Source organism: Solea solea, chromosome 12 (genome assembly GCF_958295425.1).
Source record: "Solea solea chromosome 12, fSolSol10.1, whole genome shotgun sequence".
Lineage (NCBI taxonomy): Eukaryota > Metazoa > Chordata > Actinopteri > Pleuronectiformes > Soleidae > Solea > Solea solea.
This window is the reverse complement of record NC_081145.1, coordinates 14,852,879-14,878,916: the sequence shown is the minus strand read 5'-3', so window position 1 is coordinate 14,878,916 and position 26,038 is coordinate 14,852,879. Positions and strand designations below refer to the sequence as shown.

The 26,038-nt window shown below is 41.2% G+C and overlaps 4 protein-coding genes across 12 annotated transcripts in view; 1 reads left to right on the top strand and 3 right to left on the bottom strand.

Moving 5' to 3' along the window:
- The window catches only part of tmem266 (transmembrane protein 266), a 37,585-nt gene extending 29,345 nt beyond the window's left edge, over window positions 1–8,240 (bottom strand). The window contains exons 1-2 of the mRNA XM_058645144.1: window positions 5,528–8,240; window positions 4,126–4,234 (exon numbers count right to left, since the gene is read on the bottom strand). Of these exons, the coding sequence (XP_058501127.1) occupies window positions 4,126–4,139 (14 nt within the window). The 5' untranslated portion in view covers window positions 4,140–4,234; window positions 5,528–8,240. The remainder of the gene's footprint in view (window positions 1–4,125; window positions 4,235–5,527) is intronic.
- On the top strand, window positions 7,766–8,826 carry LOC131469806 (pro-neuregulin-4, membrane-bound isoform-like). The gene is made up of 5 exons (XM_058645149.1): window positions 7,766–7,854; window positions 8,021–8,096; window positions 8,195–8,288; window positions 8,408–8,560; window positions 8,709–8,826. Exons 2-5 carry the CDS (start codon window positions 8,087–8,089, stop codon window positions 8,779–8,781), a joined length of 330 nt encoding a protein of 109 aa, XP_058501132.1. The 5' UTR covers window positions 7,766–7,854; window positions 8,021–8,086; the 3' UTR covers window positions 8,782–8,826.
- A 432-nt stretch (window positions 8,827–9,258) lies between these two features.
- lactb (lactamase, beta) lies at window positions 9,259–13,450 on the bottom strand. Of its 2 annotated transcripts, none has more exons than XM_058645145.1 (6): window positions 13,005–13,450; window positions 12,500–12,566; window positions 11,834–12,024; window positions 11,414–11,732; window positions 11,146–11,311; window positions 9,259–11,031 (listed from the first exon to the last, which is right to left on the bottom strand). In XM_058645145.1, the coding sequence occupies exons 1-6, from the start codon at window positions 13,335–13,337 to the stop codon at window positions 10,506–10,508; spliced, it is 1,602 nt and encodes a 533-aa protein (XP_058501128.1). In that variant the 5' UTR covers window positions 13,338–13,450; the 3' UTR covers window positions 9,259–10,505. The 2 variants fall into 2 exon arrangements, with proteins under 2 accessions (XP_058501128.1, XP_058501129.1); XM_058645146.1 differs by having other exon boundaries at window positions 13,017–13,450.
- A 947-nt stretch (window positions 13,451–14,397) lies between these two features.
- Window positions 14,398–25,301, bottom strand: tpm1 (tropomyosin 1 (alpha)). Of its 8 annotated transcripts, none has more exons than XM_058644763.1 (10): window positions 25,059–25,300; window positions 24,540–24,665; window positions 24,217–24,342; window positions 20,452–20,585; window positions 20,061–20,178; window positions 19,756–19,826; window positions 18,907–18,982; window positions 18,650–18,712; window positions 18,480–18,549; window positions 14,398–15,110 (listed from the first exon to the last, which is right to left on the bottom strand). In XM_058644763.1, exons 1-10 carry the CDS (start codon window positions 25,170–25,172, stop codon window positions 15,028–15,030), a joined length of 981 nt encoding a protein of 326 aa, XP_058500746.1. In that variant the 5' UTR covers window positions 25,173–25,300; the 3' UTR covers window positions 14,398–15,027. The 8 variants fall into 8 exon arrangements, with proteins under 8 accessions (XP_058500746.1, XP_058500743.1, XP_058500740.1 ...); XM_058644759.1 differs by lacking the exons at window positions 14,398–15,110; window positions 24,217–24,342 and adding exons at window positions 16,797–17,013; window positions 17,909–17,987 and having other exon boundaries at window positions 25,059–25,299; XM_058644756.1 differs by lacking the exons at window positions 14,398–15,110; window positions 24,540–24,665 and adding exons at window positions 16,797–17,013; window positions 17,909–17,987 and having other exon boundaries at window positions 25,059–25,290.
- Window positions 25,302–26,038: the final 737 nt, after the last annotated feature.

Below are 26,038 nucleotides of genomic sequence, written 5' to 3'. Positions count from 1 at the left end.
AAACACCAAAGTAAATTTTCTCAATATTTAACAACAGAATATGCAAAACAAACTCTTTCTCACGCCATAAAATACTTGTTTTTCCACACCGTGTTGTTAAGCTTCAGGGTCAAACTCTCATATATTAACTTCCACCACAACACACACCTGTCAATAGCGGTGTTATCTGTGGACCTGGCACACTCCACCGACCACAACAAGGACGCTAATCATTCATGACAGCCACAAACTGTTTTGTGCATCAAAATCACATTTCCAGATAATCACAGCGCAGGCCAGGAGCCATTATGTGCAGAGCCCAGTGGAGTGGCTGGTTGCCATCCAGGGGAGGGTGAGGAGAAGGAGGAGGAGGAGGAGGAGGAGGAGGAGGAGGAGGAGGAGGCTTCACGTCTGAATATTGCACCGTCCGATGATGCAGGCAAGGGCAGCCAGTAGCACACTAAAGGCTGGGATCTTTTCAGAGGCATGCGATATGAGCAAACTCCAGGAGGAAGCAAAAAAAAGCTTGACACAATGCATGTATGGCTGGAGGGGGGGAAATATCACTCTCATTCAGACAGAGTAAGAGCTATAAGGCTGACAAAAAGTACTAACAGTGCATTTTCGATGTTGCTGCAAAGACGCACATTGAGACTGCATAAAGCCATTGGTTGCATCTAATGTACACAGAATGTTATTATATGATAAATAAAAGGGGACAATGTGAACTGTTCATTCTATTCGACTTTGTATATAACGTGTTTTATAAGCAATATTTGTAGCATGTTTGATTATAAATTTGTATTTTTAAAATGTGACTTGTGTTTTATATACATATTAATCGCCTTTCTGCAAGGAGTTTGCATGTTCTCCCTGTGTGTCTGTATGTCCAAAAAACATGCATTACAGGAATTAGGTCAATTGGACACTCTAAATTAACCATAGGTGCGAGTGTGAGAGTGAATGGTTGTGAACTGTCCAGGGGGTGACCCCGCCTATCGCCCTGTGTAAAATGAGATTGGCACAGCACACCCCTCGTGTGGAGGATAAAGGCGGTAGAAAATGGATAGATGGATGGATGAATATTAATCTTCCAGCGCAACAGCAATCCATATTATTCCCCCAGCATTGCCACACATCTCACTAAATAACTGTGTAGTGAACAATAGAAAGGTAAAAAAAATAACTATAGCAGGTATACACGATATTGGACTTTTTGCCGGGAGTGCTTGGGTCGATAATCAATATCGATATCAATAATAACTTAGTCATCAGCCATGTCGATATATGTCAGGATATCTGATAATGCATTTTAAAGCAAATATCAACCAATAACTACTATATCCCTAATAATTCATAGTATGTCCAGCTCATTTCACTTTGTAAGGACATAAAAACCAAAACTAAGAAAACAGTGATCGCACTTTTATACGTTTCTCGTATTCTTCCTTTCTTTTTTTCTCATTTACACACAGACAACACCCTCCATGCGGTCATGCTCCGCTTCCGTATCACATTTCTGGGAAAAACATCTTTTTTTTCCCACTTACATATTGTCAATTGGAAATTCTTGGCAATACTCAGTGGTTCCATGGATTAAGAGTTTAAATGAATCTCACTTGTAATCTATTCCATCCTCAATTTTCCATCGCCATCTGTGAAAGGTACTCAAATACCACTGAAGTCCAATACTGCTGAACTCAACAGAAAATAAAACTCATTTATATCTTTCTTTTTTTCTTTTCCTTTTTTTACTCTGAATACGAGGAACTGTGCACAGGAAGAAGATTAAAACGCTGACGTGAGATACATATGAAGGGAGTATTCAAACTTCCAGTGCTGGAGCTGAGGTGGTGACTCCAGTGAGATTATGAAACGAAGTAAAACACCTAAGACGATGGGATTGTTCATTGTTTATCATGCTATATTATTCAGTGCGTTATAAAGTTGGAGGTGACTGACATATGCATCCAAATTTCTTAAAAAAAAAGTGGACTACATGTGCAACTTTTCACTGATAAACAACAGCCTATTTTTGTACAAAGTGCATAACACTTAGTGATTCCCACTCCGGACAACAACAATGACCGAGTGGAGAATATTTTCTGAAGGTGATAACTGGGGTTAGACTGATGTCTGTCGCTTCAGATTTTAAAATTGCCTATGCAGAGCGATACATTCTCAGCAGGTCATTTCAGTGGAGTTTAAAGTGCTGCCTCGGCATGAACTGATGGTTTTCAGAGGGCATTGGTATCATTGTCATTCTCAGTGCTCACTGCCATGGTATTTCTGGCCAGCTTGTCTGCCACCCACCCTCTCTGTCTCACAGACACTTGGCTACTCTTTGGTGCACAGCAATTCACCCTCTGATATCATCAGGTAAGTGGGATCAATGTGCCAAATTGCTAAAATTGGCACAAGCCAGATTTTCCAGTGGCAGCAGCAGCCCGGTCACAAGCACCTGAAACAATGGCACATTGATAAAATCCGATCTTTAAGACAATGCCTGCTGTTTTGTGGAACTTACAGCAGAAGAAAATCCCAGTGAATTAGACAGTCTTTGACATTTAATCAACATTTCCTCTGCAGACATCTCAACGGAAGCCGCTTGATGTATTAAAAAGGTACCAATAACGAATGTAAAAAAAAAATATGATGATCCATCTATTAGCACTTTCAAACTGCATGTCACTAAAAAAGTAATTCATTCTATTTAGACATTTCAATTATGCATTGAAACAGTAAGTAACACACTCACCTTCATATCTAATGTTGCCAGATTCACCATTTTGTAATTGGACGCACAACTTTAGAAAAGGATGTACATTAAATAAATATATTGCAAGAGCAGGTGATTTTAGAAAGTCATATATATCCTAAATACTTCATCATATTTGGCTGTAAAATGAGCACTGGGGATATAGTGGAGGACATTCAAGAACTCTGCTTAAATTTTGCATTTCAGCAAAAAAAAAAGGACATTTACAATAAACACCTTGTGCACACACAAATCTGAATGTGGAGGACAGTGAATTGCTATCACCGGGAGATTTCTCTGCAATTATTGTGCTGAGAATTTAAGGGCAGCGCGGCACTCGATCATGTGACACTGAGGTTAGTTACAGTAAATGTTAGCTGACCTGTTTCAAAGGCAATGGGCTCCTCCGGGTGTGTGATGTTTGCTCTCTGTGCACTGAGTTAGGAAAGATGTATAAAAATGTAGATGGCAAATAGGAAGAGCTCTGCCTCATCTGTAGTGTTCCTTTCTCTTTGCACGTGCCACTATTTAAAAGGGAACTACAATTAGAAACTGGTTTGTATTCCTGCACTGAGCTGTGTGAAATATGGAAGAAAAGTCTCTTTGAACATCTAATACACAGAGAGCGAGAGAGATGATTTAAGGCGGCATCAACTCTCGCAGTGTAAGGGTGAAAATAACTCCCAGGACCTTTCTCTGCACGAGAGTTTCCCCATCTGTCACTACACACAGTCCCAGCAGCATTCAGCAGCATTAAATCATGTCATTGTACTACTAACCAGTCAACATTATACACATTCTCTCTGGTTACAAATGTTTTGCATCAACGTTCCTGCTCTAATATCCTTGCCACCATCGTGCACTAATCTGCCGTTCTCAAGCCGTGGACAAACTGTGCCTTTAACCAGAAGATGCAGCTGAATTAACCCATTTGGCATTCACCCTTCACTCCCCTCCTCTCCACTCCACTCCATTCCACCTCCTTCCACTCCACTCCATTGCCCTCTTCCCTCCCTTTTCCCTTCTTTTAGCCCCAACCCTGGCTGTCATCAGAATGCAGGGCCTGTCTGGAGGACCTCACACAGAGTAATTATTAATAAAAGAAGATGACAAGTGAACATCCCTCCTGAATGCTAAGACATGCCAACAGGGGCTGGAGAAGGCTGTGCTCTCACTCTCAGTGACGCTGGACCGGGCTGAGTGCCGCTTTCCCACCTAATCCCTGTTCAAAGTCATTCACAGGAGGAGCCTGGGAATATGGAGGTCACGTTCTGATCATCATATCCTACCACGGTGAGATGCCCCCTTTTGATAAGACACTGTGTTCATAAATAGAGATTTAAGATTTCACGCTCTCACAGACACGGTGAGAAACATGTGGTACTCACTGGGAATGGCTCATGTTGAGGTCTTTTTGCCGCAAATGGATGTCCACAATAACCAACCTCAAGTGTGAAATGTGATTTCACCACCACAGAGACCTGGCTCCTACCACACCTATAGAAAATACAACAGAACAATGTCACAACAGGGAAGAAAAAAAAAAAAAAACACAATGCAGCAAATCATGTGGTAAAATGCTGAGGAATACAGGAGCTGCAGAATAACAATAAACCCTTCTATTTCAAACTTCCAATATAAATATGTGAAATATTTTTTTTTGAATTACATTTTAGAACACAAATACATACATGCACAATTACAAGTGTAGTATCAGTTCTTACACTTCACTCCAAAAAGCCCCATCTCCAGCTACTTCAGCTCTGTTCAACTATTTTCCTGGGGAGCACTAAACTGTATATGGATTTTAAATCTCCTCCAATATACGCTCCGCTCCGTGATTCAGGGACCGAGGAACATCACACCTCTTGCATAGCAAGTGCAGCAGGATGCTCGCTCTTTGTGCCACAGGATAGAGAGCCATTGATGTCAAAGTCTGCTCAATTAAAGGCCATACTCCAGCTGCTTTGCAGGGAACAGACATGACACGACCACACAGGAAAAGCCACAAGCACTAAGCTCTGACATGACATGTCCACAAGCCCAGTTCTCTCTGCTGTGATGTCGACAAGTAACAATGACAGAAATGAAACTTCCGCCGGGTTTGCTTTGCTGTGGAAACTTTGCAATTGACAAAAACTCACAGATTTGAAAAGTAAAGTATAAGTGACACCGAAAACCTGCAGACAGGTGTGGAGTCGGCGTTCACGTGCCACAAACGTGTCATGTAATAAATCACAGCAGGTAAAGTTTTACTTGGAAAAAATCAGGCTATTAAATGTGGCAAGAGAAAAAAAGAGAAAGACATTTCTGATGGCCACAAGATGTGCAGAAACTCAAAGAGAATAAGGAACGACCCACTAACAAACATTTTTACATACTTATTTTCAATTTTTATTGTGTATGTATAACCATAATACTACTATTATTGCACTGAACAGAAGGGCGAGTGTTTCTTCACTACACAGCCAGTAGTTTTGGACTAAAGTAATTCACTATTAGCACCTTGATTTGACACTTATCACTATATTGTATGTACAGTCATTTGTAAATGTTGTATTAACGTGCAGAATTCTTTTCTATGTCATTTCACCCCCCCCAACAAAACTCTTATTTCTGTCCAATCCAGGCTTCTGCATTTGTATACATTGTCCACCATAGCTTTAAATAACAGTTATGATGCCGTTAACATCACCCCCACTATGATCAGAGGCCACACAGTTGTTTAAATCCAACTAAAATGCATCCATTTGAGTACAAGGATTGGAGCGAGAATAAAGACACACTAACCTTTTTTTGTGTTTGTTTTATTGCTCTACATTGTGTGACGCGTGGTCGTGACTCCTTTGCCCTCGCGCAGATGATGGTTATATCTCCCTCCTCGCTGCTGCTGCTGCTGCTGATGATGATGATGATGCTGATGATCAGAGTGAGGGGAGCTCGGATGTTGCTGTGTGCAGGCTGCACCGATGCCGCTTAAATTTGCGTTGGCCAAGCAGCCGTATCGCCTGACAGAAGACAGCGCACGACGAAGACACTTACACGGGAGTGAAAGCACCATCCTTCAGACGCTGACGACGGGGCTGTCACTGGATCAGGGGGATAATAATGAAGACATCTCGGGCGGGATGCATAATGTGCTCGCAAGGTTTTTCTTCTTTTCTCCTCCCCGTCCCCTCCACCAAGCGCCCACCCACCCCCCAACCACACGACCACAAACAGACTCGATCACTCCATACGAGCCCCGATGATCAGAGGAGGAGAGGTGCAGGAGCGGGAGCTGTCCAGGTGCTGAATCCGGGATTCCAGCGGCGACAGATGTGTCACTCGCAGCGAGGAGGAAACCTAGACTCGATTTACGAAAAACGCACCAATACTAGTATCAGATGAGGCAAACATGTAGTCGTGTGTTTAGCGGCTCAGATGTGACAAATCCTGCAGACGTCCACGCTCTCTCTCTTTCTGTGCCACTCTGGAAGCATCGACGAAGAAAAACACTCTCGCTTCACTTCACCTCTTCAGCTTCAGTGTTCCTCGCGATAACAACCCACGAGCACGAAAGGAGAGAAAAAAAAAAGAAAGAAAAATCTCTAATACTCTGACTGTGACTTCAAGTGCAGTTTGTGGAAACTGGCTGCAGCGTCACTGTAGTATCAGCACTGTAGATTGGCTGAGATTTGAAATTCAACGCTGAATGCGCTGCGCACCAGAGGAATGATGTCCCATAAAAGACAAAAATAGTTCGGGGAGGGAAATAATTTTGCCTTGTCATTGGTGTAACAAATACTATGGCCTGTACCACACAATGAGAAACCAGTAAAAGCCAACAATAATAAGGACCTTTTGTTTGAATTACTGATACCAAAAGGGTTTGCAGTCCTCATTTATTTCTTATAAGAAGAGATACATTTGGGTTCCAAACGGTTCTGGCTGGAGCCAACTGACAAAAATGGTTTTCACTCTCTGCTGCAGCTGTAATAATAATACCAAAATGTGAATAGATGTGGTAAATAACACAGTGGTAACACTTAACAATACAGTATTTGTGATATTTTTGTGATAGGGAGGTATGGTTATATAATCTCTATCTCTAACACAATTACCAATTTGGTAATAACCTCGTTTTGGTATTAAGGAGATACTGTTACAGCAACAACTAGGTATAAACAAGTATTAGATAAAGGCTTTGTAAAGGTACATTTCCACTCATCCATCAGTCCAGTGCAGGGCTTGTGAAAGAGGAATAATATTATACATTCATAAAAACTTGGCTAAAGAAAATTGTGGTATTGGTTAAAAAAAAGTAATGCCATAAATAGAGTCAGTGGACACTATTTAGAAATACATCATAAAGTATGCCTCATGTCCAAATTATTAGACACATGACATATGCGGCCTATATTTACCAACAGGCTTTCAAATGTTTCGACACTGAGCAGAGAAAAACTTAAGTTTACCATCTCCTCTGTGTTGCCAGGGTGTGGTCCGAGTCTTATGAGCATCATCACCACACGTCCTGGACACATTTTCATGCAAAAACCAAGCAGCAAACAATTGAACAAACTCAACGAGATGACCCGACAATGAGTCACCTAACGGTTCGGAGAATTAAGCACTGGCGATTTGTTTGAAGAAGTGGTGCGACGTGTTCTCAGGTGTCCAAAAAATGTTCCCACGATTCCATTCATGCCTCGGTTGCATACCTGACATTCAGTCGTTTCTCACCAACCCCAGACACGTTGCGCTGACAGTCACAACAGGTGATTTCCTCACCCAGCCTCTGCAGGCAGTCTGACGAAGGTTTCAACACTTTCCCAGAGGCTTTACATGGTTTTCGACCTGTAATAGCTATTTGTGAATTACTCACGCAGCCGCAGCAGATGGAACTATTAATGACACACTCCAAACAATTGCCTGCAATCAATGGTGCAGTGGTATCCTGACGTTTGGGCTGCCGTTTACAATGTGGACAAACTGCAATCACAACATTTTTGTAGGCCAAGGGAGGAACACGCCCACGACAGTTTCTTCACAGGTCCAACAAAAAGCAGTGGAGAGTGACAGATTATAATGACTCACCTTCACCAACTACCAAAAGCTGGGATATTCAAGAGCTGGTAAGGAAAGACTTCTGCTTTATTCTTTTATACAGACAGGGTATCGACATCCTGTGATGACTTAAACGATTCACCCTTCACATTTAAAGCTGCTCATGTATGTGGGTTTGTTTTCATTGCTGGCATCTGAAACTTCTTGTTATGTCATTCTTTCCTCGTCGGTAAGAGATTCTTTCCAGGCAGTGGCAGACATTCTTGTAGTCCTAGGAAAACAACACAGACCACTTTCTAAATGATGGCAGGTAAAACCAACACAATATCCAAACTAAGCAGCTTTGTTAAAACGTGAATATTTACTCGTGTTACAGCTCTTCTTCTTCATGTTGCTATGTTTGTGTAGAACATGGAGCCCCCTGTGACGGGCAGGAAGTTACTTATTGCATGAATGGAGGGACGTGCTACAGAATATCTTCTATGAACACTCTCTCCTGCGTGTAAGTTCAACACATACAGTAAATGCCCACAACTGTAGGATGAATCTTTAGGGAACGCCTTTATATGAGGAAGGAAATCTCTCAGTGCCGACAGTGTTTTATATCATATCTTACTTCAGGTGCAATGAGGATTACAAAGGCAGCAGATGTGAAGAGTACCAGCTCCAGGTCAAGCACACCAATGTTCAGGAGGCAGGTTTAATTGCTGCTGTGGTCATTATCGCCCTCCTCGTCTTAGCGTTGCTTGGACTTGTCATCTTCTACGTACGCAGGTAAGAGCATTAATTCATTATTCTTACAACATCTAATAATAATAATAGTACTTCATGTGTTATTTAGCGTTATTATGTCAGTATTATTGAACTTAAGCCAGGACATATCATGTTGAAAGTAATGACCATCACTTGCGTCCACACACAGGATGATGAAAGCCAAGCAGCAGAGCCAGCAGAAAAATCAGCACGAGTACTGGAAAGTCAAACCACGTGTGTAATTCTGTACATATTGGCTTTCTCTTGTGTTCGGGACGGGATGAGGAAATAATTATATGATGTGACAATGAAAAATGAACGGACGGAGGAAAAACTGCTGCGCTGACCATAACTTAAGTTGAGACAAGTGAAGGGCTGATAGCTGATTAATAGTCTCATGCGATTTTGGATTCCATCCAGTTTGCTACAGGAAGGTGTCATCCATTAAAAAGGCGCTCACAAACAGGGTGTGAAACAAGTGCGAGTGGGTGGGAATTGAATCACACCTTTGTAACACATTGGGAACTGGTGTTACTCCTGTAAAATCACATTTCAATCAATGTGCTTTGTCGAGAGAGATTTTACCTAGCACAGTTGGACTATGAAAAATATTATATAATATCTATATTAATAACATTTATATGGAATTTTGAAACTATTGTATTAGTTAACTTATTGTATTGTTTTTTTTGTAATTGTGTAATTAAATCATTTGACTCTGATCTTTATTTTTATTTATTTTTTGGAGGAGGCTGCACTTACACACATGTACAGTCAAGTTCCTGATTGACAAGTCATTCCTTAGCTTCTAAACTTAACCAACAACTCATCATTCCTCAGCCTGTAACCTATTCTTAACCTAATCCTGCATCCAACCTTAAGCCTTAACCATAATTGCCTCTTGAAAAAGTCAAGACTGGTCGGAATGACCTCACTTTTTAAAAACGTCTCTACTTGGCGGTTTTAAACACACACACACACACCAAACTTAAAGATGTAATGTGTGGAGGAGTGCGTATAATTATCTTATCCCAAGCCATTCATCAGTCCCCTTCCATCTAAAAACAGGGGCACATGCGATCCCAGGGGTTTTCTAATGAGAATGGTGGCATGAAATCATCTACAATTCAACTCCAAGAGGAGTTACGACTCATCGGGCTTCATTGACATTACTTTTGTTGCTCTCCCTTTTGAAGTTGTTCAGTATTCTCACACAATTGCAGCCAACTATGGAAGGACCTTTGCAAATAAGTAAACCGTATCTGTCAGCTGAGTCACAGCTGAAAAGTTACATAAATTAAAATGTAGCACTTCCCTTTAGGCATTTAATGTTTGTTAAATTCAAAGAAAAGTCAGGATTGTACTTGTGGCTGAAGTCAGTTTTTACAGAGGTACAGATGTGATCTCAAAATTGAAAAAAACAACAACCTCGAGTTGACAGAGCAAAAATATTTGGCCACTAGACAATAGGGTTTTTCCAAAGGCATGTCAAGATGCTATGAGGAAATATCCGAGGAGGGTGGTAAGATCATTGCATGGGACATCATGAGAGACTCTCACATTTCCTGCTGCTTTGCACAGAAACTACGTTAGTTCCATTATGTATGAAATACTTTATGAAATGTATGAAATACTTTTATTTCTATGAAATACATATATTAAAAAAGTACTGGATTGTATTGTTGGCTTTTAAAGGTACTACTACTGTATAAAGCCAGCTGATGTAGGTCAGTGGCAGTTTTTTTTGTGTATAAAATGCAGTGCACTGCTTCCACCTAGTGGCACAATGACCTCACTGCCATGGGTTGGATTTGAAAAAGACTGAATATACTTTGCAATCTGTAAAATATCTATAAAATACATGATTTTTAACATCTCTTAAAACCTCCTCTGGACACATTTATCAAAATTACACCTGATCACAAGGTCAATCTAAAATGCTTCTCAGTAAAATGTAAAGTTTGTTTTAGAGGCATCTGGCTTTGTCGAACTCATGTGCAATTTTCAGTGCCGTGCCATTGAGTCCCACAGACTGCATGTTAGTGATGATAGTGACCACCACTCCCTGTGGCAGGTGAGAGCTTTGTCCTTGGCACTGCTCTGTCTCCTCACTGGGCAACACCAGGAGGACACTGCTGGCCCCTACAGCGCCGCCTGTGTGTGATACGTAGTGTCTGCGCCTCCTGCACTGACCATATTTCTGCAGTTTCTCCACAACCAGCCAGCCCTGAGCATACAATCCATCTTTATCCCAGCTGGCCTCGGTCTTGTCAGCCGGTGACCACAGATCTATGGCAGTTTTGGGTTGAAGGAAGCCTGGCAGTAAGTCATCAGAGTCCTGTAGGTGCGCCACCTGGTAGCTGTAAAGCAGAGCATTACCAAACAGCAGCAGGTCTCCCGCAGTGGAAAGGAAGCCACCTCCTGCCCACTTGTAGGAGTTGTCCACATATGGGCAGTTAACAACACGACCTCTCTTGTTGTAATGATAATATCTGTGAAGAGACATTGGATTCATGTAATTATAAACACAATCAAAACAACTCAAAATAAAGAACAATTACACTCTGATAATTTAGACATAGTTTGACACGAGTTATTCCTGTTACCTGGAGCGGTGATAAATGATGGGGTCATTCTCATCAGGCACAGTATGGAGCATTCCCAGTTCCCGAAACATGTTCATCATGACATCCAGGAAGCACTGGCCAGCAGCTCGCTCCACAGCAGCACTAAGCAGGGTAAAGGCGTGGGTGGAGTACAAAAAAGTGGTGCCTGCATGTAGCAAAACATCAATCTAATGTATACTGTTTATAGATTGACACTGAAAATGTGTCATTATTTTATTCATGTCTAGTAAGGAAATATGATATTTACCAGGTTTATAAATGAGGGGGTCGTCCTTGAAGAGGTCCAAGGCCTGAGTAACACTTTCAAAGTTGTCCTTCAGGTAATACTCCTCATGCTCAAACTCTTTCTTCTTCTGAGCCGGAGTGGCCTCTTTGTTTTTAGAGTTCTGTTCCGTTGTAGGTTTATCTTTGTTTTCAGATAAGCTCTTTTCAGCCTCTTTCTTTTTAGCTGGTGGCTTTAACAGTCTCTTAGCTTTCTCCTTGTCCTCTCTCACTTTTTTGGCATCCTTCTCGTAATGTCGTATACCACTCAGGTGGGAAAGAATCATACGAGGGGTTATAGTGACCTGAAAAATCACAACAAATAATGTGTATGACAACTGAACACAAGATAGAGCTGTTAAGAAGAAAAAACAAATACATTTATGCATTAGTTCAAATGACTTACATCTTGTCCATCAAACTGTTTTTGGGGAAATTCTGGGACATATTTCTGGACTGGAACATCCAGATCCAGTTTCCCTTCCTCACATAGTCGAGCAGCAGCTGCAGCTGTGAGGGGTTTACTGATGCTGGCAATTCGCATTACTGTCTCGGGGCTGCACGGCACACGGTTCTCCAAATCAGCAAAACCGATCCCTGAAAAACACGAAACAGCTTGATTCATGAAACATACATGGAAATGCAAAAGAAACCCACAACCTACTGTACTTTACTGAACTGTTCCACTCGGTGGAAACAGGGCTTTATAAATAGCATCAGCATCACCAGTACTTGACTGCATGTTTACAACTGTTTCCTGAAATATTGTGATGCCGAAAGTTGCACATTGCACCTTTTACATTAATCAAATGATCAGTTTGTTTGAGTGTCTGTGTGTGCATATATAGTACACATCATAATGTTGGTTTTCATTTTACTGAGTCACTGAAAAGAAATATTAATGATTTTCCCAATACATGAGTACTCCAATAATTCACCACAATCAAATTATTGTGAGTGCCTATAAAACTGTACATTGTCTCATCCCATGTTGTCTTGAGAGACACAGTTGGACAGATGAGACTATTTACATTGGTTCTGCAGTCTACAAATGTCCAAATGTGGCACAAACCTTCACACCAGACCTGAGCACCATCCACAGAGACTCCAACCACCATCCCAGGAGCTGCGACCTCAGCCTGGCAACAGATAGGAAAGACATTGAGCAGTGAGCACACACGGGCAAGAGTGTAGGTTTGCATATGGATGGTTGGAGAAAGCCAGATTGTCCCTACAAATATTGGAGACAGGGAAATGTGTATGTGTGCGTGAATGCTGTGAGAGGAGAGCAAGAATGAGCAGGCGGATTTTACAGGCAAATCATTTTGTCTTCCCCTTTCTCTCTGGCTTGCACTACTTAATACACATATCATTGTGTCCATGCCTACTCGTTTTCTCTTTTGAAGTGTCTTTTTTTGGTGGCAAAAAAGACAGGCTCAAGGTAGGCTTTAGACAAGGACCTTGGAGATTTTACAGAATTTTAGGAGCCTCAAGCCTCTTAAGTTTGGGAGGTTCTAGCACAAGGGAGAGACCACATGCGGGTCAACAATGGGACAGTCAGTGGGTGACAGGCCTACCTCTGAGCCTACCTTTATCCGCTCCAGCAGGTCTCTGCTCTCTCTGACAGCAGCGCTGTATCGATCAGTCCTCTCTGCTCCTGCAGCTTCATCATCACACCAGCTGTATTTCAGTCCCACAGCTAAAGCGACCCCCAAACCAACGCCACACATCCATAGCTGGCTCCTCGCTCTGTATTTATATCCGTTTGGACTAGGACGCGGAATGTAAACACTCCGTTGCTGCTGTTGTTGCTGCTTCACGCGCAGTCGTAGCTTCACCAGAGACTCTCGCGGTGAAAACAGAGGCCACGGGGCAGCACACATGCGGTTTAGCAAAAACAACCGCGACATTTTTGTTAAACGTGACTGTTAAATGGTGGCGAAAGCTCGTGAGCGACAGTTACAGACACTTGACTGAACTAACGGTAGCACCTTGTTTACTTCCTGTATGCATCATTGATCTAGGCCGGATAAATCGAGAGACGATAGAGGTCAACATCGAGCTGGCTATGACGAGTTACATGTCATTGAGGGATTTGTGTCATGATATTTAATATAGATACAGACGGAAAGGAGTAAAATATTGTACTCAAGCAAGATCTCAATTATATAATTTAACTTAAGTACAAATACAATTACAAGTCTAAAAATGTTAACAAATAAATCCAGTAAAAATAAGTAAATATTTGCTCATATAAATATACTTTCCTTGGATTTTAAACCAAGGCCCCTACTAGACCAGACTGATATTGCACCTCAGTGTTGTCATTTTGTAAGGAAATTTGCAATTATTCAAAGTAACCAACTGACTTATAGTGAATGTGGGGCACTGGAGGTCTTGGCAGGGTAGGCCTCTGCCTCTCTCTCACTCACAGATACACACACCCTTATCTCTGCTGCTGTAATATGCAGACTTTGACAAGAGTATGTGACAACTGTGAACTGTTAGCACAATGGAAGCACATGTTTTGACCACAACAGCTGCTGTGTTAAAGTGTATTTGCATATTGTTTATCTTGTATACTGTAGGTGCTGTCCTCTTAGATTAAAACTTCATAAAGGAGAAAAATGTGTGTTTAACTGTGGTTACTTCACAGTTCACAGACAATAAATCAGTAAATAAACTTCCATTGGAACCTATTAAGCATGGAAGTTGATACTCATACCGAGTTGATTTGGTTCAGCTGTGCTTTGTTTAAACAAAACAGTGTTTTTCCCATGAAGTGAAAGTCAAGCTGAGGGTCAAATGAAAGTGAGCGTTGTTTGTACTGAAAATAACATATCTATACATCGGTTTTCATTTACTTTGCATTACCTTAGGTGTTATTCAATCACTCTAAAGTAAAAATCTCATGGTAAGAGCAAACTGGACAAATAAACGACAAATGCACTTCAAACAAAGTTACAAAAAAACTTTCAAAACGTGATTTTATTTTAAAGTTATAATTTGTACATTTCAAATATGATAAACACTTGAAACATCTACATAAAAATATTGCTAAAACAATGCAGAACCAGATGACTGTAATCATATTTAACAGAAAAAAATGCACAAATTTTGAACAATGTTTTTACAGAAAAGTAAGACTATACTGAAATGCATTAGCATTTTAAGTCATCGCTTAAGAATACAGTAGCACCAGTATACATACAGACAGGAAGAGCCATTGTATACCTATGTTTGAGGGGAATTTTTTTGAATTTAAAAAATACAGGACGCAAAATGTGCATGATGTTGAACTTTATATTGAGTGCAACATTTCTTTGCTTTATCCTTTGCATGTGCATAATTGTTAGGGTTTCCCTTTGGTTTTGCCCCTTGTTCGAGTTCTACTGAAGGCAGAGTGGTGCAAAAGAAAAAGCATCTGGCTGTTTGTTCTCCTCCATAGACGGGGTACAAAGAGAGGGGTTCATGGTAAGCAAGGTGCAAGTACAAAAAGCAAAACCCCAGTATATGTGTGTGTGTGTGTGTGTGTGTGTGTGTGTGTGTGTGTGTGTGTGTGGTTGTGTGTGCAGGCAGGTATGGGGTCAGACCATGGTTTCACAAATTATTCAGTTCCATTAGAGTCTGGTCCAGCATCTGGTGCATATCGAGGTTTTCTTCTTTAGCATGTGCGAGTTTCTCTGTTAGAAGAGCAAATTTCAGAAGTTTTAATCTCACACAAGCAAGCACAGAACACTCAGTTAGTGAGGTTACATTGATTATGAAGCTGACTACATCATTCATTAGGTTAAATGCTTTTCTTTCCACACAGCACTGACAGAACACAGCAGAAACACACTGGAGTAATTAACAACCATGCGGCAAATTACTCAAGCAAATTTCACACAAAGAATAAGTGACAAACTAGTATTATACCACAAATTTATATTGCAAAATTAGATTTTAAAGATAATTCCTGATGTGCTGGAATATATACAATGACAAGTTAAACTCAAGAGGTTTGGATTGCACACTGAATCACACTCACATTAACAAAACCTCAACAAAAAGGTGAGTCACACAATTTAGTCCTAATTCAAGGCTACTCGTACTTCATTAGTCACAGGCGTTTTTTATTACGTTGCTGGTAGAGGTAATTTTTGCAGTCAGAGAGCAAGTTAAAAAACGAGAGCAGGTGGAAAGGAAATCAGAGGGAAAACAGGGAAAGAGAAAGAGAAAGAGCGATGCCTGTGGACACCTACCTTCTTTAGAATGATTCACCTAAGACTTTTTACAGCTTTGTCAAAACACACTGAAAATGTATGAACCGACCCGATCAAGAATGTTTCGATGTTCTTGTTTTTAGGAGGAAGTTTTGCAATTCCATTTTTTTTTCTCTTTCTGGAACATGTAATGTAAGGTAAGAGGGTGTGTAAATAAAAACATGGCAAAACTATTTAATTAAAGTAAAAATCTTTATATTTGAGTACTATGGGTAGTAATAAAAAAATGTAGCTTATGTGAAGGCTGTGTCGGTCAGTTTAATACACTCAATTAAAAGTAGCATATGCTTAAATACAAATTAAATGAAATATACTATAGCCTAGTCCAGACATACATGTCTGATCAGTAAACTGCTCCAGAGAAAAAAAACTGTCTCCAGTCTAAGTTTGTTTGGACAGTTTTAAGTTTCTAAAAGCTTATATTCCTATACTCTCACTAATAATTTAAAACCTCAAAATACACAGAACTGCTTTCTGCCCATCTTTCTGTACCTGACTTCATGGAAATAAATGTAATAAAACGACTCAGAATGTGTGACTGTATATTTATTCAAATATATGACAGGATACTGTGTATCATACATAGCCCATGTGTCATAATCACCGATATAATTTTCATCCTTTCTTCCAGCAACCAGTTGAGACTCAACAAATCTCACATACTGTTCTGTCTCCCGCTATTACACCCAGTAATTTACTTCACCACAATCTTCCTCATAACAATCCAACACTAACTCCCTCTCAAATCTCTCCAGTCAGCTCATCCTGCCACAGCACCAAGTAATAAAAAGTTCTTGCATGCATCAATCTCAAATGCTAAGGGAGAAGACAACTTGACTCAGCTTTCAGTCAAGTACCTGTAAATGCTTTAGTTTTATGTGCATACAGCACTAATGTGATATTCCTATTATCTTGCCTTCACAGAACAATACCTGAAGAAAATACAAAGAACACCTATTGAATCTATGAAACTACACCGAGGAAATCCAGGTGAAGCTCGACTCATGGTTTGTTGGGATGCAGAAACAAAAACAAAACTTTGCGGACTTATCACAGCCACTTGAAAATAAATTAGAATGATAGATTAAAGAGATACAGCTTACATAGAAGGAAGGATGTTTATTTTTTACACAACGCAGAAAGATTCTAGGATTCTGTACAAGAGATGGGATGCAGTTTACGTTGACATGAGGATGAAAACAAGAGGAAGGAAGGAAAGCCAAGACAGAGAGGGAAGGGAAAATGGAGAGAAGGCTGAGGATAGCAGACAGATGCTGCTCAGCCGGCAGGAGGCGTCTTTGATGAGGTGTAAACAATTTATCTGTGTGGGAGAGAAGAAGTACAGTGAACCAGGAGGTTGTGTGGGACCTGGGGAAACTTGAGATGCGCACCACAATACACCAGAACCACAAGAGTAACGGCACTGCACCACAATACCACAATGCACAATGGGAACGCATTGTGAAACCGAACATGCCGGCGAGCACAAACAAACACCCTCTGATGGGAGACTTGTATGCTAAAAACACTGCGAGCAACGCCGGACGGGACAAACGTGGTGCACTCTGACAGTCTCAAACTCATGACCAAAGGTTGAGGGACAACATTTGATTTAGTAGAACAGGGATCTCAACCACAGTCATGCATAAATATGACAGTTAAGACTGATATGGTGACAGAAGGGGGGGGGGGCTCACAAAGGCCTTTCTTCTTTATATGAACAGGCCATATTAGTAGTACAACAGGAAACACAACACTTATCATTAATTGAAATGCTTCATCAACACTCTACATTTCAATTCTCAACCTGTTGCATTCATTGCCTCAGACGTCAAAATATCATGTGCATAAACTCCAGGTAGAAAAAGCTTTTACTTTATACATAAAAAGGTAACACAACTCAGGGCTCAAAACACAAACAGACCCATGCTCTGTTTGTTCATGCACTGGATCACTTCAGCCCTGTTTATTGTATTCTCTAACAACGACGACGACACTGATACAAGGGCAATTCAGCTTAAATTACACAGACACAGAATAACATGATGTCTGTTTTAAGACCTTCTCAAAGACTATAGAGGGAAAAAAACACCTCGCCATTGTAAGTCTAGAGGCAGATGCAAGAGTTGGATGCACTACATAATGTCGGTGAAACGAGGTAGGGCGGTACAGAGAGGGAGGGAAGAAATGAGCAGGCACAGCAGGTTGAAAATTACATGGAAGTCATGTCGTTGAGGGCGTGGTCCAGCTCCTCGCTGATGGCCTTGTACTTCAGTTTCTGGGAATACAACTCATCTATTGGTGGGCCAGGGGAGTAGTGGGAGGGTAGTGCAGTGAAAGAGACCAAAGGTGGAGGGGGCACATGATAAGGAGGTGAAGGGTGAAGCATCCAGACCAGTGACAAGAGAGGGAAGAAGACGTGAAGGAGTGATATGAAAAGAAAGAAAAAAAATGGGGAAAAAAGAGGAAAACACAGTTACACCACAAATAATAGAATGGAAGTGCAGAACAGGGGCGAACTCCTCAGCAGCACTATGTCAACATCAAAACCATTGTTTTCTGCCATAAAACTTGAAGAATATCAACTAGGATTTAAGAGAAATGCTAAGGGTCCCCACAACAATAATGTGGCTGAAAAAGAGCCACGATGAAATTAAGATGAAAGTGGAAATAGATATAAAGAGGACAGCAAAGAAGGCTGTTTAAAAAAAATAAAAATAATAATAAGTACTTACTCAAGCAGAATGATCATAGTAACATTTAAAGAAAAAAAAAAAAAAATCATACCTTCCAAGTCATCAATGGTCTTCTCAAGCTTGGCTACTGATCTCTCAGCGAACTCAGCACGAGTCTCAGCCTGTGGAGGGGAGACAGATTTATGAGTCAGGCCAACACTGGTGATGTGATTCAGCATCTGTGACTTCTGTTTAAGCGCCCGTGGAATTAGGAAACTTTACCTCCTTCAGCTTGTCGGTGAGGACCTTGATCTCCTCCTCGTACTTGTCCTCCTTCTGTGAGTACTGTGGGACAAAAACAGGCACAGAAGTCAAATATGAATCTGTGGAGTCAAATATATTCAAAATGATACCACGCTCATCTTTTAAGACATTAATATTTATATTAAAGAGATCGGGCTCTTTTGTTGCCGATCACCAAACCTACAGAGGATCTGTGGAGTTTGACAGCATGCACTTGGCAAAGGGGTCACACTTACCTTCTCAGCCTGGGCCTCCAGTGACTTCAGGTTGTTGGTCACAGTTTTCAACTCTTCCTCAAGCTCAGAGCATTTGCTGACATTTTAAATGAGGGGTAAAGTAGTGAAAGAGAGGGGGAGGAAATGGAGAGAGGCAAGGACGGATAGAAGCAGAGGAAGACAAACGGGTGGAGGGAATGTAGGACAGAGAGGGAGAAGACACAAGATAAAAAATAAGAACTACAGGGTGTAAACAAAGGAGGGAACCCCAAGAACCATAACATAGCAGGAATGTGGCTGTTGTCGTCACACAAAAATTAGTTGTGTTAAAAGGTGTATTTTGCAAACGCTCTCAGAGCTAAATATCATGCTTTCTTAAAAAAAATGGTGTTATTCTTGTACAGTCCCTGCCATGTTAGAGGCGTGAAAGAGTCTAATACTCAGAATAAAAAAAAAAAAAAAATTAAAAGTGAGGGGAAAAGTGAGTGAAGCGGAGACTTCATTCAGCAGGATGAATGAAAGTGAAAAGAGCCACTCATCAATATGTTAGTTTTTCTTAGTAGTACCTGTACAACTGCGGAGTTTAGGGATTTCATGCTTTGCTCCACAACCCTTAGCTCTTCCTCCAATCTCCGAGCTCGTCTGTTAGTGGGTGTGGCGCGCGTGTGCAAGCCAAAACCATTCAAACCATGGGGAAGCATGCAAATGGTCAGCACAAACAGTGAGAACACAGGCCACACTGTTGAACTGGATACATGGTCTATACTGAATGTATTAGTGCCAAAGGCTTCGACTGTTCCTAGTGCCAGGGCTCATGCAAATAAGAATGCAGATTTAAGTTGCAGGCTGTGTTAAGGTGAAACAACTTACCCTTCTGACAGCTCAGCGCGCTCCTCTGTTCTCTCCAGGTCTCCCTCAATGATGACCAGTTTACGGGCCACCTTTAAGTGCAGCACAACAAAGTGTCACAACACATCTAACACTGGAGAAAAGAATGTGAACGTGTACCACTCTAATATGATGAAATCTATGGTAAACAAAAGTGTTGCAATATTTTCCACAAAGTTTGATGTTTAAATGTTTCGATTAAGATTCATTACATGAAAAGGTTTCCATGACGTCAATAACTGTCACAGTTGAGTATTGATTGCAGTATCACTGGCTGAAAAGCTCACCTCCTCATACTTGCGGTCAGCCTCCTCAGCGATGTGTTTGGCCTCTTTGAGCTGGATCTCCTGGATCTCCATCTTCTCCTCATCCTTCATGGCCCTGTTCTCAATGACCTTCATGCCTCTGTGGGAAGGAACAAATGATGCAAATGTCATGTTAAGATTCAGGAGTGAAGATCCTGATTAATAGTCTGCAGTCACCCTGAGGAGACACATGTGATGCACTGTATTGTAAATATACCTTTGAAGGTAAATTACTGATTAGTTATCAAAAAAATGGCTGCATGATCTGTCTCCCATGGAGCTCTGCAGCCCAACAGGATCTATACAGTCTGCCACCTCATCTTTTTACTGCAAGAAACTGGGAGCAAAGATCCAAAGCATCTGAGAAACACACCTCTCGCTCTCATCTGCAGCCTTCTCAGCCTCCTCCAGCTTGGTCAGGGCAGTAGCCAGACGCTCCTGAGCGCGATCCAACTCCTCCTCAACCAGCTGGATACGCCTGTTAAGGGAAGCGACATCTGCCTCAGCCTGGGAAGAGAAGAACATCATGTCAAAATGCCATCTTTAACAGAAAACCTGAAAATGACACATCAAGTGCATACTTACAGATCAGCCCATACAATGTGTGCTTGTTGTAGTGGAGTGTGTGTGTAGTGTATGTTAATGCGTGTATGTGTGTGTGTAGTTACTCTAAAGGGTTTCTGTGTAACACCTGTTAAGAAAACCACTCCCAGGAGGCTCCTCACTAACAATGTCCCAAGCTGACAAATATGAATACCCTGCCTCATTACTGGCCCCGAGAGAGAACTTTAACAAGACTCAAGTCAAAGGGCCTGAGACAGTTACACAGGAAATGACTGCTCACATGGAAGGCTACACCTGCTCTCTGCATGGTGCACGTGCAAGTGTCTAAAACATACATCTGGTCACATTTGTGACATAAAAGCCTACTTTGCATTCATACTGAACATATGAAGAATATTAATACGTGAGCAGGCCTTTTGTGTGATCATTCAAAGCCATATCTACTTCTGCTTTCTGGTGTCTGCAGACAATGAGACCTGCGTTTGAGAACAGGATACAGCTGCCGTAAGTCTGCTCCGCTCACAAGCGCTTTTCAGCCAGCTTTAGCCTGTGCAGCTAAAAGTCTGCAGCACTATCCAAAGTACAACTCGAGGTGTGAAGTATGACGAGGAAGTTAGTCATTATCTATAAACTAAACCAATGTCCTTAGTTTGAGGTTGAACCGTTTGGGGTTTGTTTTTTTTCAATGGCTGATGCCAATCTTAAGAAACATGGCAGTTGATGGTTGATATGATATATTTGACAGGCTCTCTTTATTTAGTTATTTATCTATCTATGCATCTAGAACTTAAAAATAACAAGAAATATTTCGGAAATTGCTTAAATTGATCATTCATCTGCATTTTTTGTTTGCAACGCAATGCACTTTTGTATTTTAAATAAAAAAATTTACACATTAAATTCATGAAACCGGAAGTAGAAAAACGTAACTTTTCCAAATTAACTTGATTGGTTTGGGGGATATGATGATGAGTAATTGGTCGAACTCTACTTTGTTTTATTTCCAAAATCTAAGACTAAGCCTGAGATAGATTGCATGTCTCTTTGGTGAGTTTTTTCCCTCTCTTTTCCCACCATCTAACTGATGTTCACAGAGTGAAATCACTCTGCAGCTGAGACAACCTGTTGGCCTTATATGGGCAAGTCAACGAGCATAAGCTCACAGAAGGGCAATATTGCCACAGTTTTAAATTGTCACTTCCTGGTTTCTGAAAACGTAATTTTTCAAATGTGTGACCTCGCGCCTGCAGCACAAAATAAGCGGAACTTACAGCAAGTGGGACCGTTATATAGTGAAGTGCGTCTCAGGCGACTGAAATAAAGTAGGAACAGATTAGGCCAACGCAGTGTGACACACACACACACTGACTGGTGTTGAGCTCCTGAGAACCTGAAGGCACCAGAGGCCTTTACGTTACAAATGATATGAGTTTATAAACCCTCACACACCGACTACTTTGAGAAAGAAAAGCTCATGTTACAGCAGTGCGGCGTATCAAAGAGAGTATCAAAAAGCCCGCTATTTCACAGACAAACTGGCTACATTATTACATGACGATGTGTTGTAAAAAGCTGCCTTCTGTTTGTTCTTTTTAAACACGCTTACTTGTTCCCTGGCTTTCTTCTGCGCCAGCAACTCCTTCTGTAATCTTTCAGCTCTGTCCTCAGCACCGTCTACCTGCTCTTGCAAAGATTTGATTCTTCGTTTCACCGCATCCAGCGTGACTCCGGCCATTCTTTACTCCACAACCGAGTCTAAAAAAACATTAAACGCTACAGTGTGCTGCAGCACCGTTTCCGAGAAACTGATAAGCGGCGGCGCGGTGACGTCTATGGTTTTCTGCTAAAACGCTGCGTGAAGACACACAGGCGTGCAGACAGACAGACGGACAGACAGGACAGGAGTGTGCGCAAGCTTTCTGGAGACGCACTCACTACTGTTTTTCTCCAGGAAGTGCTACTAACATCAATAATGGTATTTTTTTTTACATGTGTTGAACAAAGCGTCCCGCAGTGGAAATGTGTTGTTTCGCCTTCATAACAAGAGATAATGTGAAATTTAATTGATATAAAGTCGTAAGAAAGTCAATTTTGATGACAAGAAAAGAAAACACCCCGGTCATTATCATGCTTGTGGTGGTGACTAATGGGGCTACAGCGCCCTCTGCCGGTCAACTCTCCACAATGCATGTGGTAATGAAGTATTACAGAAGTCACTATTAAATACATATATAATACTAATAATTGTAAAAGCATATGCTGCTTCTCGTTATATGTTGATGTTCTTATTTTTCTCATGTAATAAACTTAATTTATTCTTGATTTCTTGATTTTGATTTATTTAGTGTATGTACTTTTTCTTTTCTGTCTGTCTTTTTTACAGCAACCTACCTACAGACTACATGTTCCAATGGCTATAATTTGTGGAATGTCACTTTTAAATATGGACAAAATACTAACATTACTACTACTTATACTAAACTACTAAATACTACTTGTAGTTAAGGTGACTACAGCACATACCCCCAAATATCATTATGAGCAAATTAGTAGGGATGCACTGTACGACAGTATCTACTCCTGCGAGCGATAAAAGGTAGCATCAAGTATTATAGGTTAAATTAAGCAAAGCCCAGTCACTATAGGGCCTAACTCCCTAAAGCAATCCAATTAAAGGATTACTGCAATAGGGTTTCCTCAGAGGCTACATTTCTGTCATTGGCCATTTGTGAGCCAACATCTGTCTGCTGCACTTAAACTTGACCCGTGCAAAAGGGTTATTTGTCATGAGAATGTGTTTATGGAGACCTTTACAATGCCTCAATTTAAATTCTTCACATAGTTTCACTAAGAAAAATGTATCAAAAAAAAGGGGGGGAAGTTTAAATGCAAACATATCCTAAAAGAATATTGTATTTAACATTTCCGTAGCTAAAGAGGTTTCATTTCTATAAATATGTTGCCTGTGACATGTTGATGGATAGCAGTGTGTGTGTGTGTGTTTTCCCTTTGGTAAGCAAAGAGCAGCAGCCTGTAAATGTGAGCTCTATCTTTACCATATAAAGCAGTGGGCTATATTTATCCAGCCATCCCATTGCTCATGTTTTTACTCTATAAAAAGACTTAGCCTGCCAATAAGGCTGAACACAGCTAGGTCAAAATAAAACAGACTATTATTATATGTGGATTGATAATGTTTATCTTTAAAATAATAATAATAATAATAAATGTGTTTCAGTTTAAGAGGCAAAAAATGACTTTGGGCAGACCTGTAAGTGATTGTGCATGTGATGTTTGGCAAACACATAAAGCGACCGTTCAACAGTAGTTGCGCACATGATCAATCATTTGAATTTGGAGGTTATAAGTGATTTTTTTTTTTTTAAATTAGAAAATAATCTCTGTGATGATGACAGATTAAGTCACTCTACCACAGATTGCGCTTCTCTGTGCTATTGAACTGTCGCTTCACACACTCATAGTGACGATGAGGATGATGACGGTGATGACAGAGTGAAGGTGTGAGGGAGCGTGGAGCAGGAATGGTGCCATTGTGAAGCCCTCGCTTACTTACATCTGTGGCTTTCTTCTCAGCCAGCTCAAGTTTCTCCTGGGCGTCTTTAAGAGCCTCAGAGTACTTGTCCAACTCATCCTCAGTTCCCTTCAGCTTCTTCTGCAGAGCTACCAAATCGTCCTCAAGCTGAGGCCAGTGTCAGTGCAGCACAGTTTTCAGAGGTGATCAGCGAGGGAAGACGGAGGTGCGTGAGCGCGCACGTGAGCGCAAGGGCGCAGACACATGGACGCAGGAGAGGACAGGACAGGGACAGGGACAGGACAGTGGAGAAAGACAGAGAGAGAAGAAAGTTAGGGGATATCATGCACGTCAGGATCAGATACCTTGGTGGCGGTTTCCTCCGCAGCCAGAAGCTTTTCCTCAGCTGTTTGAAATTCCTCAAACACTTTATCTCTTTCGTCTTCAGTTATGCGCAATTTCTTTTCCAACTCTCTCATATCGTCCTCTAACTACACATGCATTAGAAAAACAACACGGAGTTAAACATTATATGGGAATAAAACATTCATTATAAAGTTACATTTATCTTTATCAAAGCATTCTTTTGCCGGCTACGTTTACATCATCACTTTCCAAACACAGCGTAGAAGAGGATTTAAATCATCCAAAAGTGAAAGAAAAAAAACAAAAAGCAAAGAATAAAGGAGGATGTGTTATTCTTAATTGAATCCTCATTTGGAATTATCCACAAGAGTAATTAATCCGCATTAAGGACGCGATCCATTTAAAGGGCAGCATCTTTTATTCTGCTACTGGTAATCCTGTTTTCTTTTGTTTTTCTATGGATCTTTGAGATTTTCCACAAAAGAGAGGGAGGGGGGAAAAAAACACTATCAGCCGACCTGTTTGCTTCTGTCCTCAGCTGCTTTCTTGTCTGACTCGGCCTGCTCAGCTCTGTCCAAGGCATTCTCCTTGTCGAGCTTGAGCATCTGCATCTTCTTCTTGATGGCATCCATGGCTGCTTTTTGCTGTTCGGCGGCACCAAAACGTCCAAATGAAAACCTGGGAGAGTGGGAGAGGGGCCTGGGGCGACTGTGCCTAACTGAACGCTAAGCTGGAGTACAGAGTCTGCCTGACTGTGCCCTGTCAAATATGTACTTTCAAGGGGGGGGTGACTGGATTCCTTTGGACATCCAATCCTTTTTTTGGAGGAGGCGTGTGTGGGTGCCCGGGCGTTTTTTAAGGATCTGCTCAGTGATTCGTTGCTCCCAAACATTTGACTATTGATACGCCTTTATATGGGATGTGATGGACAAGAGGGCAGCTCCCACAGAAAGGCGCCCTACTGGTAATGTAACAGAAGCCATTTAACTAAGAAGGTGCACATGGAGACCATTCCTTTAAACGCCATTAAATCTCTGCTTGGCACTTAAATTGTTGTTTTTTTTTCCCCCCCAGCAAATGTGACAGCCCGTTTAAAGTGCTAGTTTATACTTTTTGTCCAAATCTGGGACATGTTTTTTTTTTAATATTGTTTATTCGAACAGTTGTCAGTGTCCTCCTTTCCCCCCCCCCCACACTTTGTGACAGGGGAGTGGATCCACATGCAGCTGCTCAAACAGTGTGACCAGGCTTTTGCCACTGGTGTGTTTTGGGTGGATGAGTGATTACAAGTTCCTCTGGGATAGATTGTAGTGGGCTGTCTGATAAGAGATACTTTTGGTAAGCCGTGCAAGCCCTAGAGGCATTGTTCACAGGCTGAAGGGCTCAAGACAGGGAAGTGTTTACCTGATAATGTGTCGGATATCCTCCCTGTAAACAGTGTCATTTGAATGTGACACGAGCAACACCGTCCAGCAGGGATTATGACTTTTATACTTAA